The sequence below is a fragment of the Ictidomys tridecemlineatus genome, chromosome 4, assembly GCF_052094955.1.
Source record: "Ictidomys tridecemlineatus isolate mIctTri1 chromosome 4, mIctTri1.hap1, whole genome shotgun sequence".
Taxonomy (NCBI): domain Eukaryota; kingdom Metazoa; phylum Chordata; class Mammalia; order Rodentia; family Sciuridae; genus Ictidomys; species Ictidomys tridecemlineatus.
The window spans coordinates 8,658,193-8,673,105 of record NC_135480.1 but is presented as its reverse complement, the minus strand read 5'-3'; the positions used below and the strand labels follow the sequence as shown (position 1 = coordinate 8,673,105).

The 14,913-nt window shown below is 50.2% G+C and overlaps 1 protein-coding gene across 10 annotated transcripts in view; it reads left to right on the top strand.

Annotated features, from left to right (window-relative positions):
- The first annotated feature begins 11,111 nt into the window (after positions 1 to 11,111).
- Mark2 (microtubule affinity regulating kinase 2) overlaps positions 11,112 to 14,913 on the top strand; it is a 61,618-nt gene continuing 57,816 nt past the window's right edge. For 4 of the 10 annotated variants that reach the window (XM_040284181.2, XM_013362022.2, XM_013362020.2 and 1 more), the window contains exon 1: positions 11,244 to 11,747. In XM_040284181.2, the coding sequence (XP_040140115.1) occupies positions 11,694 to 11,747 (54 nt within the window). In that variant the 5' untranslated portion in view covers positions 11,244 to 11,693. The other 6 variants (XM_013362021.2, XM_040284179.2, XM_013362019.3 and 3 more) reach the window with 3 other exon arrangements.

The window sequence follows — 14,913 nt, the reverse complement described above, 5'->3', positions numbered from 1 at the left end:
TGACATCTCAGAATCCCTTCTTTGAGAGTCCCTCCACCTCCAGCCTTGTTACCTGGATGCAAAACCAGGGAAGTGCCTTGCACAATATCAGTGATCCTCCAGGGCCTGTGGGTGGTGGCATCCTTCCCCAAGTGTGCTTTTGAGGCCCCAGCCACCAGCTTGGGGAAAGGGGTGGGGAAGAGGGTGCTGCTGCCCTAACTCCTGAGCCATGTCCCCAGCCTCCTCAGTACTCCTTTCTGAAGTCAGCCACCTCCTGCCCCTGCCCTGGCCATTGCCTTCCTTGGGATTGTGATGGGCAGAGCCTTTTGGATACCTGAAAAAGAACAAATCTTTCTACACTCACAACACTTCAGATATCAGACTGGTGGCGGGGAGGGAGATGGGGGATCCCCACACAGACAAGTTCTCCCACCCTCTGACACTGGATACCTGATTCATTATGCAATAAGTACTGGGAGAGAGTTGGACCCCATAGGTTGAGGGCTCAGTGCCTCAACACCAACGGCAAGTCCCAAGTTGTCACCTGTACTAAACAACCAGCCCCAAATTAGGAGTTCCCACAAACCCCTCAGGTGTATTGATTACTGTAATGGAAACATTTACTTAGTTTTATTGATTTATTATAAAGTATGTTAGGGGGCTGGGGATGTGGCTCAAGCAGTAGTTCACTCGCCTGGCATGCGCAGGTTGCTGGGTTCGATCCTCAGCACCATATAAAAATAAAGATGTTGTGTCCACCAAAAACTAAAAAATAAATATTAAAAAATTATCTGTTTCTCTCTCAAAGAAAAAAAAAAAGTATGTTAGGAACCAGATACTGTGTTGCTTGCCTGTAATCTGTAATCTTTGAGGCAGGAGGATCACAAGTCCGAGGCCAGGCTCAGCAATTTAGCGAGGACCTAGGTAATGAAGTGAGACCCTATCTCAAAATACGTAATAAGGGGCTGGGTGGTGGCTCAGAGATAGAGCACTCACCTACCATGCATGAGGCACGATCCTCAGCACCACCTAAAAATAAAGGTATTGTGTTCTTTTACAACTAAAAAAATTTTAAATAAAAGCAAAAAAGGGGAGGGGGTTGCTGGGGATGTAGCTCAGATGGTAGAGTGCTTGCCTTGCATGCACAAGGCCCTGGGTTCTATCCACAGCACCACAAAAAAAGGGTTGGGGGCTGGGGATGTGGCTCAGTGGTTAGGCGCCCCTGGGTTCAAAGCCCAGTACCAATAAATAAATAAGGTTACAAAGGATATAGATCTACAGCCTGATGACTAAGGTACCTGGGGCTTGGTGTGCAAGGGCCCTGAGCACAGGAGCTGCGGTCCTATAGGTGTGCTGGCCTCCCGCTAAGCTGGGGGCTTTCGGGCCCTCATGGTTCAGGGTTCTCACAGAGGCCTCATTAGGCCTGATTAAGTCACTGGCCATTGGTGAGTCACTAGCTCTCCAGCCCCTCCTCCCTCCCCGGAGGTCAGAGGGTGGGACCGAAAGTTCCAATCCTCTGATCATGTGTTTTTTTCGGCTAGCTACCAGTCCCATCCTGCCGGAGTCGCCAGAGCTTGAACTCAGGTGTGGCGGCTAGGGGCTCCTTATGAATAACAAAAGAGGCTCCCCCACGCCTCTCAGGAATTGCAAGGGTTTGGGACCGCTCTGCAGCGAACAAAGATTTCCCTTCTATAGCACAATACTAACCGTCTGAGGCGGCTGAGGAGCAGCAGCGACTCCCTCCCGAAGAGAAACTGGAGCCTGTTGGGGGTGTGACTAGGAAAGGGTGTGACCAGGTGGGTGTGGTAGGAGGGGCGTGGCCAGGAAGGGGCGGACCCCAGCCGTGCGACTCTGGGGTACAGGCTTTTTTTCTCTTCTGCTCCTGAACCGATGGATGTTTCTCCAGCCAGTGGTTCCCACCCCTCTACGTTGAATGATGTGGTCACGTGGAACACGCACACACACACACACACACACACACACGTGGAGCTGGGGTCAAATGAGACTTGGTCCATTGAGGGCCATTTGTAAACTGAAGCCCTGTCTACCCTTGAGGTGTGGTAGGGGGCTGGAGGCTGGGATGGGTTTGTAGCTAGTGTCCACCCCCAACCCTGGAGGTTTCTCTGGGGGGAGTATCTGTTGACTTCCTAGCGTTCACACAAGGGGAAAAGGGGTGCAGTGACTCTGCTGTACCCCACGTCTGCAGTACCCTACCTTCCCAGGGTCAGGTGCCCCAGGCCAGGACCTTGACAGGACTACATCTGGACAGTCCCTTTCTCCCCCATTCTATGGACAAATGTGCCAGCCCCCAAGAAGTCTTTGTCTTTTCCAACAGCAGCTAAAGCCTCAGGTCTCCAGGTCCCCACATCTAGGGGGCAGAGGGAGCAGAAGCAGTGGGGGAGAGGGTGACTGTCCAGAGGTGGATTCCACCAATATCAGTGAAGGACCTCACCGGCAGGCACTGTGGTAGGAACTGCGGGGCACCAGGCACCTGCCCGAGTTTCCTCAGGGTGTCACAGGAAAAGAGATATCTCTGAAGGAGGATATGAGGAGTTCCTGGAGAGAAGGGGGAACTTGACTCAGGACCAGTGGGTTGCTTGGCACATGGGACCGAAAAGAATGTCAGCATGTGCCAAATGCATAAACAGATTTATTTGGAGAAGTAGATGCATAATCAAGGAAGCTCCGGGTCCATCTCCAGAGGGAGAAACAGCAACCTGCTGGGCAGGGGTGTGAATATTTTTAGAGGGATATTGGCTAGGGGCTGGAGGAGAGATGGAGCCAGGGCGGAGCTACACAATTATGCACCGTTTCCCCATGTTCAACCTATGCCCTCAAGTTACCTTTGCAGTCAAGGGCCTGGGCTCTTCTCTCAGGAGTTGTACTTGTTCATGGGGGCTTTCTGCATTTCAGTGGTTCTTGGGTGTTTCTTGCATTTCAAATTCAAGGGCACTTCCTTTAAGGCTCATTAGCTCTCCTTTTTCCCCAAATTCCCATCTCAGTGGGTCACTCCACATTGTGCCCACTCTATGTATGAGGAAACTGAGGCACAGGGAGATGAACATGGTGACTTGCCTCCCTTTCCAGAGCAGGTAAAGGAGCAGAGCCAGCCTGAGCCCAGGTTCCTCTGGTTCCAGAGCCCAGCTGTCCACCATACAACATTTCCTGGCACCTGGTCCTGAAACTAGCTGGGATCCTGCCCTGTGCTTGGCAGTGCTGATTGGAGGGACTCACCACAGATGTGAAAGAAGATGAGGGACTCTGTGACAATGACAGAGATCCAAGCCCAGGGCTTGAAGGGTGGAGGGCATCCTGTTTCTCACCTGCCCCTTTCTCCTCAAGGTGGGTCCTGGGCCTCTGGGTAGGCCCTGGCCTCCAGCCCTGGCCTCCCTGTTTGACCTCTAGTCCTGACTCAGCCTGAGTTTCCATGTTTGGAAGGTACAAAAGCAGTGACTGGTATAGTCATACCCATACAAGCTGAGGCCACTACAGGGGACACGGCATGGGGGATGGGGCTTTCCATCCCAGACCCTCAGGATCCTCTCACTCCCCTGGAGCAAAGCTTTCCATTTGCCCACTACAGCACCCATATCTTCCTAAATGAGGTGCCCGCACCCGTCTCACTGAGGTCAGATTTATGGTCAGATTTATGCAGTGGCCACAACTCACAGCCCAAAGCCAAGCAGACCTGGGTTCTGTCTGTGAGCTGGTTGAGAAGCAAGTGGTCCCCAGTCATTCTGGAGTGATCCCCTCGCCCTCATGGCCTCATTGTTCCAGGCACTGAGAATATAGCCAGGAGCATGTTAGACAAACCACTGCCATGATGCCCCCAACCCAGGGGAGTCTGACGGTAACATCCTCCAAGGAATGAGTGCCAGGAAGAAAGAGAGCATGAGGGAGGGGTGCTCATTTTAATTTATTCTTTTTTTTTTCCAATAAGTGGATACTCATTGACCAATCAGGGAATGTGCACACAGACTAAATATTAGATGATATTAAGGAAATATTAATTTTTTGCCATTCTGGGGATGGAACCCAGGGCCTCACACATGCTAGGCAAGTGCTGTACTACTGAGCTACATTCCTGACATTTTTTATTTTATTTATTTATTTATTTTTGACACTGGTAATTGAACCCAGGGGTGCTCTACCACTGAGCCACATCTCCCAGTCTTTTTTTTTTCAATTAAATTAATTTTTTTTATTGGTACCAGGAATTGAACCTAGGAGCTTTTGCTGCCAAGCTGCACCCCCAGCCTTTATTTTAAGACAGGTTCTCACTAAGTTGCTTACATCCTCACTAAGTTGCTAAGGATGGCCTCGAACCTGTGATCCTCCTACCTCAGCCTTTAATTTTTTTATGTTGATACAAGGTCTCACCAACTTGGTTTTTTTTTTTTTTTAAAGAGAGAGTGAGAGAGGAGAGAGAGAGAGAATTTTTTTAATATTTATTTTTTAGTTCTCGGAGGACACAACATCTTTGTTGGTATGTGGAGCTGAGGATCAAACCTGGGCCTCTCGAATGCCAGGCGAGCGTGCTACCGCTTGAGCCACATCCCCAGCACCTCACCAACTTGTTGAGTATCTCACTTAATTCCTGGGGCTGGCCTTGAACTTGCTATCCTCCTGCTTCAACGTCCTGAGTCACTGGGATTACAGGCAAATGCTACTGTGCAAGAGCTTTTCTTTCCTCTTTTCCCCCCTTTTCCTTTCCTTCCTCCGTCCCTTCTGCTGGCCCTCTTGCTTGTTTGCCTCCTTCCTTTCTTACACGGTGATTTGTTCTGTAGACAGATTTTCTTTATTCTGGATCTGGTTGATTGCATGTCCATGACCTTGTTTAGCAAGTTCATCCATCCACAAAGGCCACTGTTTTTTTCTTTTTTCCTTCTCTTTTGTGGTTTTTGAGGATGGAACCAAGTGCTCCACCACTGAGTTATACTCCCAGCCCCCACTTTGAGAAGGAGGCTAGAAGGGCTTTTTCAGGAGACATTTAAGCAGATAATCTCAGTGAAGTGAGGGAAAGAGGCAGGTGGTTAAGTAGGGACAGAGACTTATGGGCAGAGGGGACACAAGTGCCAAAGCCCTGTTCCCTGGGGATTCATTGACCCCTGGAATTTTCTAGGCACTGTTTGAGGGCAGGAGAGTGGGACACCCTCTGTGGGGCTGTGGACAGCAGGCTCTGCATGTTCAAGGACCTCAGTTTAATCCCCAGCAGCACAAAAAGAACAGACGAAGAACAGATTCAGAGGGGCGCAGGCTCTGTCTGATGCCCTTCCTGTCCCATCTCCCCAGATTGGAAGACAGTGTCCTCCGTGGGCCCTTGGACCTTCCTAAGCATTGGAGGCCTGGTCTGAGCAAGGCTGTCAGAGGCGTGGCCTCCTCCATCACAGGTGTGATGCCAGGGACATGGGCAAAGAGAGGGAGACAGATGTCTTTGCTGGTTTAGGATTTTGGAGCTAGAAGACCCCAGATAGAGCCCAATATACCTCCCTTTCGTTGTACAGAAAAGGCCGCAGAGGCCCCCACAAGAGGGAGGGAGCTACCTAAGCCACATGCCACCAGCTCCCTCACTTCTGATCCAGTGTTGATTTTCTGAGAAGTGGGGAGAATATAGCAGAGAAATGTGAACGAACGTTGGAGGGGCCGGGCAGCACTCACCAGTTATCTAAATCAACCTCCCTCCTATGTGTACTATGTGGTGGCCAGGCCCTGGGCTCGGACTAAGCGTGTTTCATATATTAACTCATTATTATTTATTTATTTATTAATTTTTTTTTGAACCCGGGGACGATTAACCACTGAGCCACATCCACAGCCCTTTTATATATTTTTATTTCGAGACAGGGGCCCACTGAGTTGCTTAGGGCCTCCCTAAATTGCTGAGGCTGGTTTTGAACTTGAGATCCTTCTGTCTCAGCCTCCCAAGCCGCTAGGATTATAGGCCTGTGCCACTGTGTCCGACCTCATATTAACTCATTGTTTCTCACAAATCAGCCCTTTGAGGCAGGGATTACTATTGTCCTCATTTAACAATGGGAAAGCCAAGGTGGAGGGAGGTGGAGCGGCTTGCCTGAGATCACGGTTCCCAGGGAGCAGGCTGGGTGCGCCCAGGTGGTAGGCATGTGTGTTTGCCTGCTGTCCCATGCTGCGCTGCCTCTCAGGATTCTCAGTCCTCAGGGACCAAATGTCCCTGAGCTTCTATTTCCTTATTAGTAAACTGGGGTAAATGACAATGCCTTTCTGCTCATTGTTTGAAAATTAAACGTGGTAATACCCATACAGTACACAGCTCTCAAATTCTTAGCCAAAACCAATAAAGGAGAAGAAGAGCAGAGGTTCCTGCCCTGGTGTAGCTTACAGGTAAGTCATGGCTGGGGTGGGGGGTACTGATAAATGTATTCTACCAGCAATACTAAGAGGCATAGTTTTTCATGTTCCAACATCTCTGAGATATCCTAGTTTAGTGTGCCATATGTCAGTGGTGACAAAATGCTTGACAGAAATTCAGAGATCTCAAGACAAACAGGGTAAAAGCTCTGTAAGATGAAAGGGTATCTGGTAAGTCAGAGGGCAGGAGAGGTCCTTCTTCCCCTAGCCATCTGACTCTTTTATTTTTATTTATTTGTTTGGGTACTGGGGATTGAACTCAGGGACACTCTACCACATTCCCAGCCCTATCTTGTTTATTATTTAGAAACAGGGTTTCCCCAGGTTGCTTAGCGTCTCACCATTGTTGAGCCTCGCTTTGAACTCTCAATCCTCCTGTCTCAGCCTCCCAAGTCACTGGGATAACAGGCCTGTACCACCACTCCGAGCCCCATCTGACTTTTTTTTTTTCTTTTTGCTACCAGGGATTGAACTCAGGGGCACTCAACCACTGAGTCACATCTCCAGCCCTATTTTATACTTCATTTAGAGACAGGGTCTCACTGAGTTGCTCAGCACCTTGCCATTGCTGAGGCTGACTTTGAACTCAGGATCCTCCTGCCTCAGCCTCCCAAGCTGCTGGGATTATAGGCATGTGCCACTGCTCCTGTCCCCATCTGACTTTTGATCAGAGGGCAATTTTGGACTGCTCCCCTGCCCCCCTTCTCTATCCCCAGTGGTCTGCATTGGTTAGGAGGAAAAAGAATCATGCCAGGTGAGGTGGTGCATGCCTGTTATCCTAGCAGCTGGGAAGGCTGAGGCCAGAGGATCATGAGTTCAAAGCCAGCCTCTGCAAAGGCCAGGTGCTGAGCACCTCAGTGAGACCCTGTCTCTAAATAAAATACAAAACAGGGCTGGGAGATGGCTCAGTGGTTTAGTGCCCCTGAGTTCAATCCCTGTTACCTGTCATCCCCCAAAAGAGTCACAATATTTCAGAGCACTGAGAACAAGGCTGTCGCTACTCCAGCACTTTTGCCTGCCCTAGGCTTCTTGCCTCAGTGCCTACTTGTGCAGGAGTAGAGTTGCCCAGGTTCTCTGTGCCTACTAGAGGCAAAAACTCCATTGCCCCTTCCTTCCTTTCTGTCCCAGTGGGAGCACTGGCGACCTGGAGGACTGTGCTGGCTGCTTTAACTTCTGTGTTTATCTTGTTTTCAGTGGTTCAGGTTAGAAAGCTCGGAATCATCCTTAGCTCCTCTCTCTCACGTACCCCCATCTAGAAAGCCTGTCACCTCTACCTTCCGAACACATCCCAGATCCAGCCACTTCCCACTGTTCCTGCTGCTGCTGCCCGGCCTCAAGCCCCTGCCATCTCTCACTTGACTGAGTGTGAAAGCCTCTTTCCTGGGCTCCAGGCTTCTGCTCCCGCCAGGCCCCTTCACCATCCTGAACCCTTTGGCCAGTTGGATCGTGCTGCTGGGCATCATTCCTTTCACTTTGAGGGAAAGCCTTGGCCCACCAGGCCTGGCTCTCCTTACCTCTCTGTCCCCTCCTCCCACTCACCTCCTCACTCACTCTTGGTTTCCCTTCTTCACACTCGCTGTGTGCACTCCTACCTCAGGGCCTTTTCTCTCGACTTTCCCTGGTCCTGGAATGCTTTTCCCCAGCTATCCGCAGAGCTCATGATCTCTTTGCTCTCTTCTTAGTGACCCTGACCACCTCCGTACTCCAACTTGGGCTGGGGATGCAGCTTAGTGGTAGAGCACATGCTTAGCAAGCTCCAGGCCCTGGGTCTGATCCAAACAAAAGAAAACCTTAAACTAACTTGTTTTCTACCCCCTTCACTTGTGCAGTCCTGATCCACTTTAACTTATTTTTACTACTTACAGTTACTATATTTGTCTTTCCCCTAATTGACAAGTTCTCCCCAGCTGGGTGTGGTGGTACATGTCTGTCATCCCAGCGATTTGGGGGGCTGAGACTGGACAATCACAAGTTCCAGGCCAACCTCAGCAACTGAGCGAGCTTCTGAGCAACTTAGCGAGACCCTGTCTCAAAATAAAAAATAATTACAATAATAATAATAAAAGGACGGGGGATGTGGCTCAGTGGTAAAGCATCCCTGGGTTCAATCTCCGGTACCAAAAAGAAAAAGAAAATTCTTTGCCTTGTTTGTTCACTGATAGAGTGCCTTGCATATAGTGGGTGCCCAACAGATTTGTTGAATGAATTTGCAAATTTAGAGCAGGGTAAATGTGTGTGAGAACTAGGTGGCTTCAGAAATTTGAGTAGGTGACCTCTGAACTGGGTCTGGAAGTACATCTCTGGAGGTAGGTGACTGGAACTGATCAGGGTGAACAAAGGCACAAAGGTGAGAGTGTTTGGTGGTGGGGCAGGAATTGGGGAGGAATGTCCACCAGTGACATTTAGTCGGAGTGGATATTAGCAAGGTAATTTGAGGCCAGATTGAGTAAGGTTTTGAATGGGGCTAAAGGCTTCTACAGTCAAGATTGGCTACATAATTTGTGGGGCACAGTGCAAAATGAAAATGAGGGCCCCCTGGGTAAAAGAAAATCCAAGACACTGACAGTGGTGCTTTAGACCAAGCTCAAGGCTCTTGTGAATGCAGAGCTCTGTCTGACTGCATAGGTCATAGGCCCACGACGCCAGCCAGCTTTGCCTGCAGTCCATGGAGAACCTGTGATAGTGTTCTAGCAAAGCAGAGATGTAATTGGAGCTAGGCTTCAAGAAGATTATTCTGGCATTTCCAGTGACTGGGTTGCAGGGAGTCTGGGCAGGGACACTGCCTGGCAGTCTTGGGCAGAGCTTGAAGGAAGAGAGAGGGAGAGGAGATGTGGAGGTGAGCCCAGGGCTCCAGTGAGAAGCACGGAGGAGACAGAATCTATATAGATGAAGCACGGGCCAGGGAGAGACAGCTGAATGCACCTGCATTTGCTCTTCTCTCTCCCCTGCGCTCTAGACCTCAGACTTAGAGGTGATATCCCCCACAGAAATCAGCAACTTGTCTCCCTTTGGCCACCAGAGGGCAGATTATTCTCATGGATTTTCAGGTTGAATTTGGGGTGGGGGAGTGGAATAGGCATTGTCCTCTTCATTGTTTTTCCATCTTTTGGGGTATGCCTTCACCAAGTTCTTTCCTGAGGTTGGGTGCCTGAATTAAGCTGGGGTGGAACATGGGAGATGTCCTAGAATCCTGTGGATTCACTAAGAACTGTAGGTGGTACCTGTTAACTAAGGAAGTTCTTACTCGTCACATTGCCTCTGATCTGCTATTTCTCTGATTCAGGTGACCAAGGACTCAACTAAAGAAGAGGTTACAGGGAGGTGGAAGTCAGCTGTGGGAGGTCCAAACAGCACTTTTCTCCCATGACCTCTGGGGCCTCTCTGCTCTGACATGTATGGGGACTTCTTGCTTGTTCTCTAGCTCCTATGAGCCCTCTGGCTTCTGCCCACCTTGAACTGCTGTTGAGCCCTGGGAGAAAGGACCAGTTGCAATATGTCCTAAATAGAACAGGTGGGGACAAGTTGGAGTTGGAGAAATCAGTTTAGACTACCACCTCTTCTTGGTGGGACAGTCAAGGGGGAATCGAGGAAGGACCCAGGCTGTCACATGGACTTTCTGTTAGAGTCAAGAACTTCCAAAGCTGAGGACATCAGATTGCATAAATCCAATAAACTCACTTTACTGATAGGGAGAATGAGGCCTAACGAAAGAAAGAAAAGGAATTTCTCCAGAGGCCCATTCTTTTTGCCTGAGGAAACTTTTTTGATTGTTTTTGTTTTTTTCTTTTAGTACTGGAGATTGAACCCAGGGCCTTTGCATGCTAAGCACATGCTCTACCACTGAGGTACACCCCCAGGAATTTCTATTTTCAACATGTTTCCTTCTTCTTTTCCATGAGTTCCTTTGTCTCAGAAGGATAACTGAAATTCGAATTAAGATGAGAATATCTCTCCTGACTTAACCTTGTAGGACATTTAAAAAGGTAATTAGAACTCAAAGATGTTATTTCAAATGTCAACGCTGGAACAAAGGAATGGATCCTTTCAAATATAAGGAAGAAGAGCCTAACCTCAGAGATGTTATGTGATTTTCCAAGACCACACAGCATTTTCATTTGGTAGGGCTGGGGCTGAAATGCAGGGTCCTGCCTCTGGATGAGAACCCTGGTCTTAAACCTTGCAGAGCCCTGCACACTAAACTGAGAGGATGTCAAATAAAAAGAAACCAACATAGACAATGGCATGTGGGAGGTAGGTAGACAGGTATTAGACTGACATTGCATTTAGCAGGTGACACATATGTTGATAGAAAGGTTGGATGATAAACAGAAGAGGGATTTTATGAGCTGACCAACAGATGGACAGAGACACAGACGGGAACCAAAGTATGCCAATCGTGGGTTGGGTAATAGCTTTATTTTCTATTCGGTCCAATAATACGCACAGGTGACCCACACTTTCTGTTCAAGATTTGAAAATAACCAAAAACTGACGGAAAGAAACGAAGAGTAAGACCCTGGTACTACACAGGGAAATAACCCGGGGCTCGGCGGGCCTTCGGGTGTTGCCGGAAATGGCCGACGACCGCCCTCGGCTGAGCTGAGGGATGGGGGCGTGACCCGCGCAGCACGCGGAGCCGCTTCGGGTGTTTCCGGAAACTGCCGAAAGCCAGCTCGAAGTGGGCGGGGAAAGGCCGGTGGGCGTGGCGGGTGGTTCAGGAGTGCCCGGAGTCACTTCGTGGGTTTCCGTAAACAGAGCCGAAGCTCGGTTTTCGGACTCGAAGAGGCGCGCGCGTCCCCGGGGGTTACCTTCTTCGGTTGTTTCCGGAATTTATCCTTAGTCGGTGGCAGAGAGGAGAAGGCACGTCCCCCTCCCTTTCCTAGACGCTTCGGATGTTTCCGGCTGCAGCAGGCGGAAAGAGCCGAGGGCCGGCGGTGGTGGCGGCCATGTTGGGAGCAGCAGGTCCGGCGGCGGCTGCCTGTGTGCCGGGCGCGGAGCAGTGCCGCTGAGGGCAGGGGAGGAGCGAGGCAGGCGGCCGGCTGCGGCGGCAGAGAGTAGGCGGAGCGGCGCGGCCCGGCCGAAAGGCGGCACAGCCCAGCCGGGGGTCGGGGGGGTGCGGTCCGGAGCCGCTCGGAGCCGGCGCGGCCTAGCCCGAGCGGCGCATCCCCGGGCTAGCGTGAGCGGCTGCCCGGCCTCCCCGCACCCCCGGCCGGGGCCCATGCGGCGGGTGCTCGTACTGTGAGAAGCCCCGCCCGGCCGGGCTCTGCGCCTTCCCTTCCCTCCCTTCCTTCAAGCTTCTCGGTTCCCTCCCCTGAGATACCGGCGCCATGTCCAGCGCCCGGACCCCCCTACCCACGCTGAACGAGAGGGACACGGAGCAGGTAAGGAGCCCCGAGGGCTCCCCGAATTCTCTGGATGGGCCCCTGCACCTTGCGGAGCCTCCTCCCTGCTCTGCTGTCCTCGTGCCCCTGCTGCCATCCCGCAAGCCTTGGCTGTCCTGTCATCTGGCCCCGGGATCCGGTCCCCACGTCCCTCTCCGAGTCCTGACCTGGGACCCACCTTGTCCTGACTCGGAGCTGCACACTTGTCTTTCTGCCAACCCCTGTCCCCTCACCACCGCTCTCCTGCGCTCTTCCGTGTTACCTCCCCAGCTTCCCCTTCTCTTCCCTTTTTCTCTCAGGGGCCTTTCTGGTCTTCCTCCACCCACGCTTAAAGCAGCCACTCTCCCGCTCCTCGAATAACACCCCGCGATTTGCCACTCGATTTGTCCACCTCTTTCAGCGTCTGCCTGGCCTTGCTTCCCCTCCGCCCGCACCGGTTCTCCCAGTCCCAGTCCCTGGTTATCGCCCTCAGGGTCCTTGCCTGGGATTGGGTTCTAGGTCTCCGTCCCCTTTCACTTCCCCAGCTTTTTCTACCCTGCTTCTTCCCGTTCCAATTTGTGCTCTCCCTGTTGTTTGCAACCCACCAGCTCCACCCTCATCACCTTTCCAAATGGTTCGCCTACTCTTTGCTCATCACTTTCCCTTCTTTTCGCCAGGAGCTCCCTGGTTCCTGGCTCTGGCATGTGTTGCTTCCGTGTTTCCCATACAGCTGTCATGCGCATAGTTTTCCCACAGGTTGTCTTTGGGGTTCCAATCACCACTCCCTTCATACTCTAGATCCCTTTGGTTTTCTTCCCTCTGAGGTTTGGCTTTTAAGTCCCTGGGCCTCCTGTTTCTTACTGTGTTCTTCCAGCCTTTCCCTCTCGCTGTGGTAGGAAAGACACTCACTGTTGCAGTCCTGCTATTGTAACATAACCTGTTGCTCGGTCCTTTCCCTGCCTGTCCTTTCCCTGCCTCGCTGCCTCACAGTCCCTGCCTTTCTGCCCTCTTTGCCTGCTGTGAAAACCAAGATGCTTTCTATCTCGACGCTCTGTGACTGTCACTTCTCATAGTGTCTTCCTCTTGCTTGTTGCTTCCTGTTTCTCAACCTTACCCCATCTTCTTTAGTGCGCCTCTTATTCGGTGTTGCCTTTCATGTCCATGTGAGTCTCCTGCCCTCTTCACAGCATATTTACTCCCCAACCCCATGGGTTCCTATGCATTCCCTTTCTATTGGCTAGTCTTGGAAGTTCACGAATTTTGCATGCTAGTCTCTTATGCTACATGTCATCTTCATGACCCTACACACTTCCCCTTATCCTGGCAATAACTGTCACCCAAGCCTTGCCTTTTCTGTGTTCTCATCTCACCTCTGAGCCGAGAGGCGTCCACTTTCTTTCACCATCTCCAGTGTCCCTTTCTGCCTGGTCTGTGGAGAGGTCTGTGCCCAGCAGGCCTTTCTTGGTAAACTTTACTAGGCATAAAAAACTTGTCTTGAAAAAGGAGCCCTTCTACCCTGAGGCTGCAGTGCTTTTTGCATTCTATTCCCTTATTACACCCTTTGTTCCCTCTTGTTTCCTTTTTTCTTCCTGTCCTGGTAAGGTAGAGCTGTTGTTGTAGTCTCTTGCTTATTAACCTCCTCTGCAAAAGGTATCTCTTTTCATTTATTGTGCTTTTTTGTCTTTTTCCCTTTTGCTCTCTATCACCTGGACAGTTAGGAACTTAAGAGGAGTCTGGACGGAGCTTTTCTCTGTATACAGTCATTGACCTTTTTGTTAATGGACTATATGCTTCAGGGGTGAAGTAGGGGTTGAGAGGGAGGAATGGTTGATTTGTTTCATCACTGGGTCTGGCAGCTGTTTTTGCACGGCACAGTGGTCTTTGGAAACCAAGGAGTTGGGTCTATGTCCCATAGTCCCTCGCTTGCCAGCTGGTTCCCTCCTAACAGAAACCACTTTCTCCAGGCCCTCTTGAGGTTGCTTGTTCCATCCTTTTTCTTCTCACAATCTTTATTTTAGCAGGTAGATCCTGCTTAACTGGAGAACTTTTCAAACTGTTGAAAATGAGCTTGTAGGAGGAGGCCAAGTGACTGGCACCTTCAGGCATTTGGGGAGAGGCTGGAGTGCCTACTCTCTGAGGCTGTGGGGGCATTGTGTTCAGCACAGAGTAAGAGACTACCTCAGTGTGATTTCTAGGTGCTGTTTACTAATGGCAAATGCATCATTGCCATGGTCTATTTCTTGTGATGTGTGCACTGATTTCCTCTCTTCCTTAACATGTCTAGCATACTACTGAGCATGTGGTAGGGACTCGTGCATGTCCACTGATTTCATGACAGTAGTCACGGGTGACCATTTTGGAATGTAAGCTGCTCTGTGATAACTTTATCCAGAGCACTGGCTGCATATATTATCCTGTTCCAAATTATGAATTACTCATCCTGTCTCTACTCTTTATGGACTTAAGTTCCCTGTAGTTCTCAGGATAGCCAGTCACACTGTTGATGTTATGTTAAGTCTCATACCAGTGAAAGCCCAAACTTTGGAAAATCTGGGATGCATCTCTTTTAGGCAAGTGCCTGTAATTCTGTTTGTTTGGTTGTTTTGGTGGGGATGGAACCCAGGGCCTCCTAGTGCTTTTATCACTGAACTTCATCCCCCAGCCACTGTATTCTTTAAAGTAGAAAAAAGACAAGCAGCAGCTTCTCTGGTCACAAGGACAGGGATGTCAGAAATATTGGCCTCCTTTAGAATAGATCATGCCACCAACTGAAAGTAAGAACCTTTTTCTTGGTCCTGTTGTAATTTTAGCTAAAGTAGCCTTGGGAGCTCAGTCATTGCAGCAATGTTAATGTTAGGAAATAAGCAAGGGATTTGGCTGAGCAATTTGTCCCCCCCCCCCCAAAAAAAAGCGTCCACAATCACCTTATTTAAATTATTTATAAAACTTGTTTCACTAGAAAATAGGTAAACAGCTGGAGCATGCCTATAATCCCAGTGGCTCGGGGCTGAGGCAGGAGGATCGCGAGTTCAAAGCCAGCCTCAGCAAGGCACTAACCAACTCAGTGAGACCCTGTCTCCAAATAAAATACAAAATAGGGCTGGGGATATGGCTCAGTGGTTGAGTGCCCCTGAGTTCAATCCCCAGTATCTCCCCACAACCAAAAAAATAAATATAGGTAAACAAA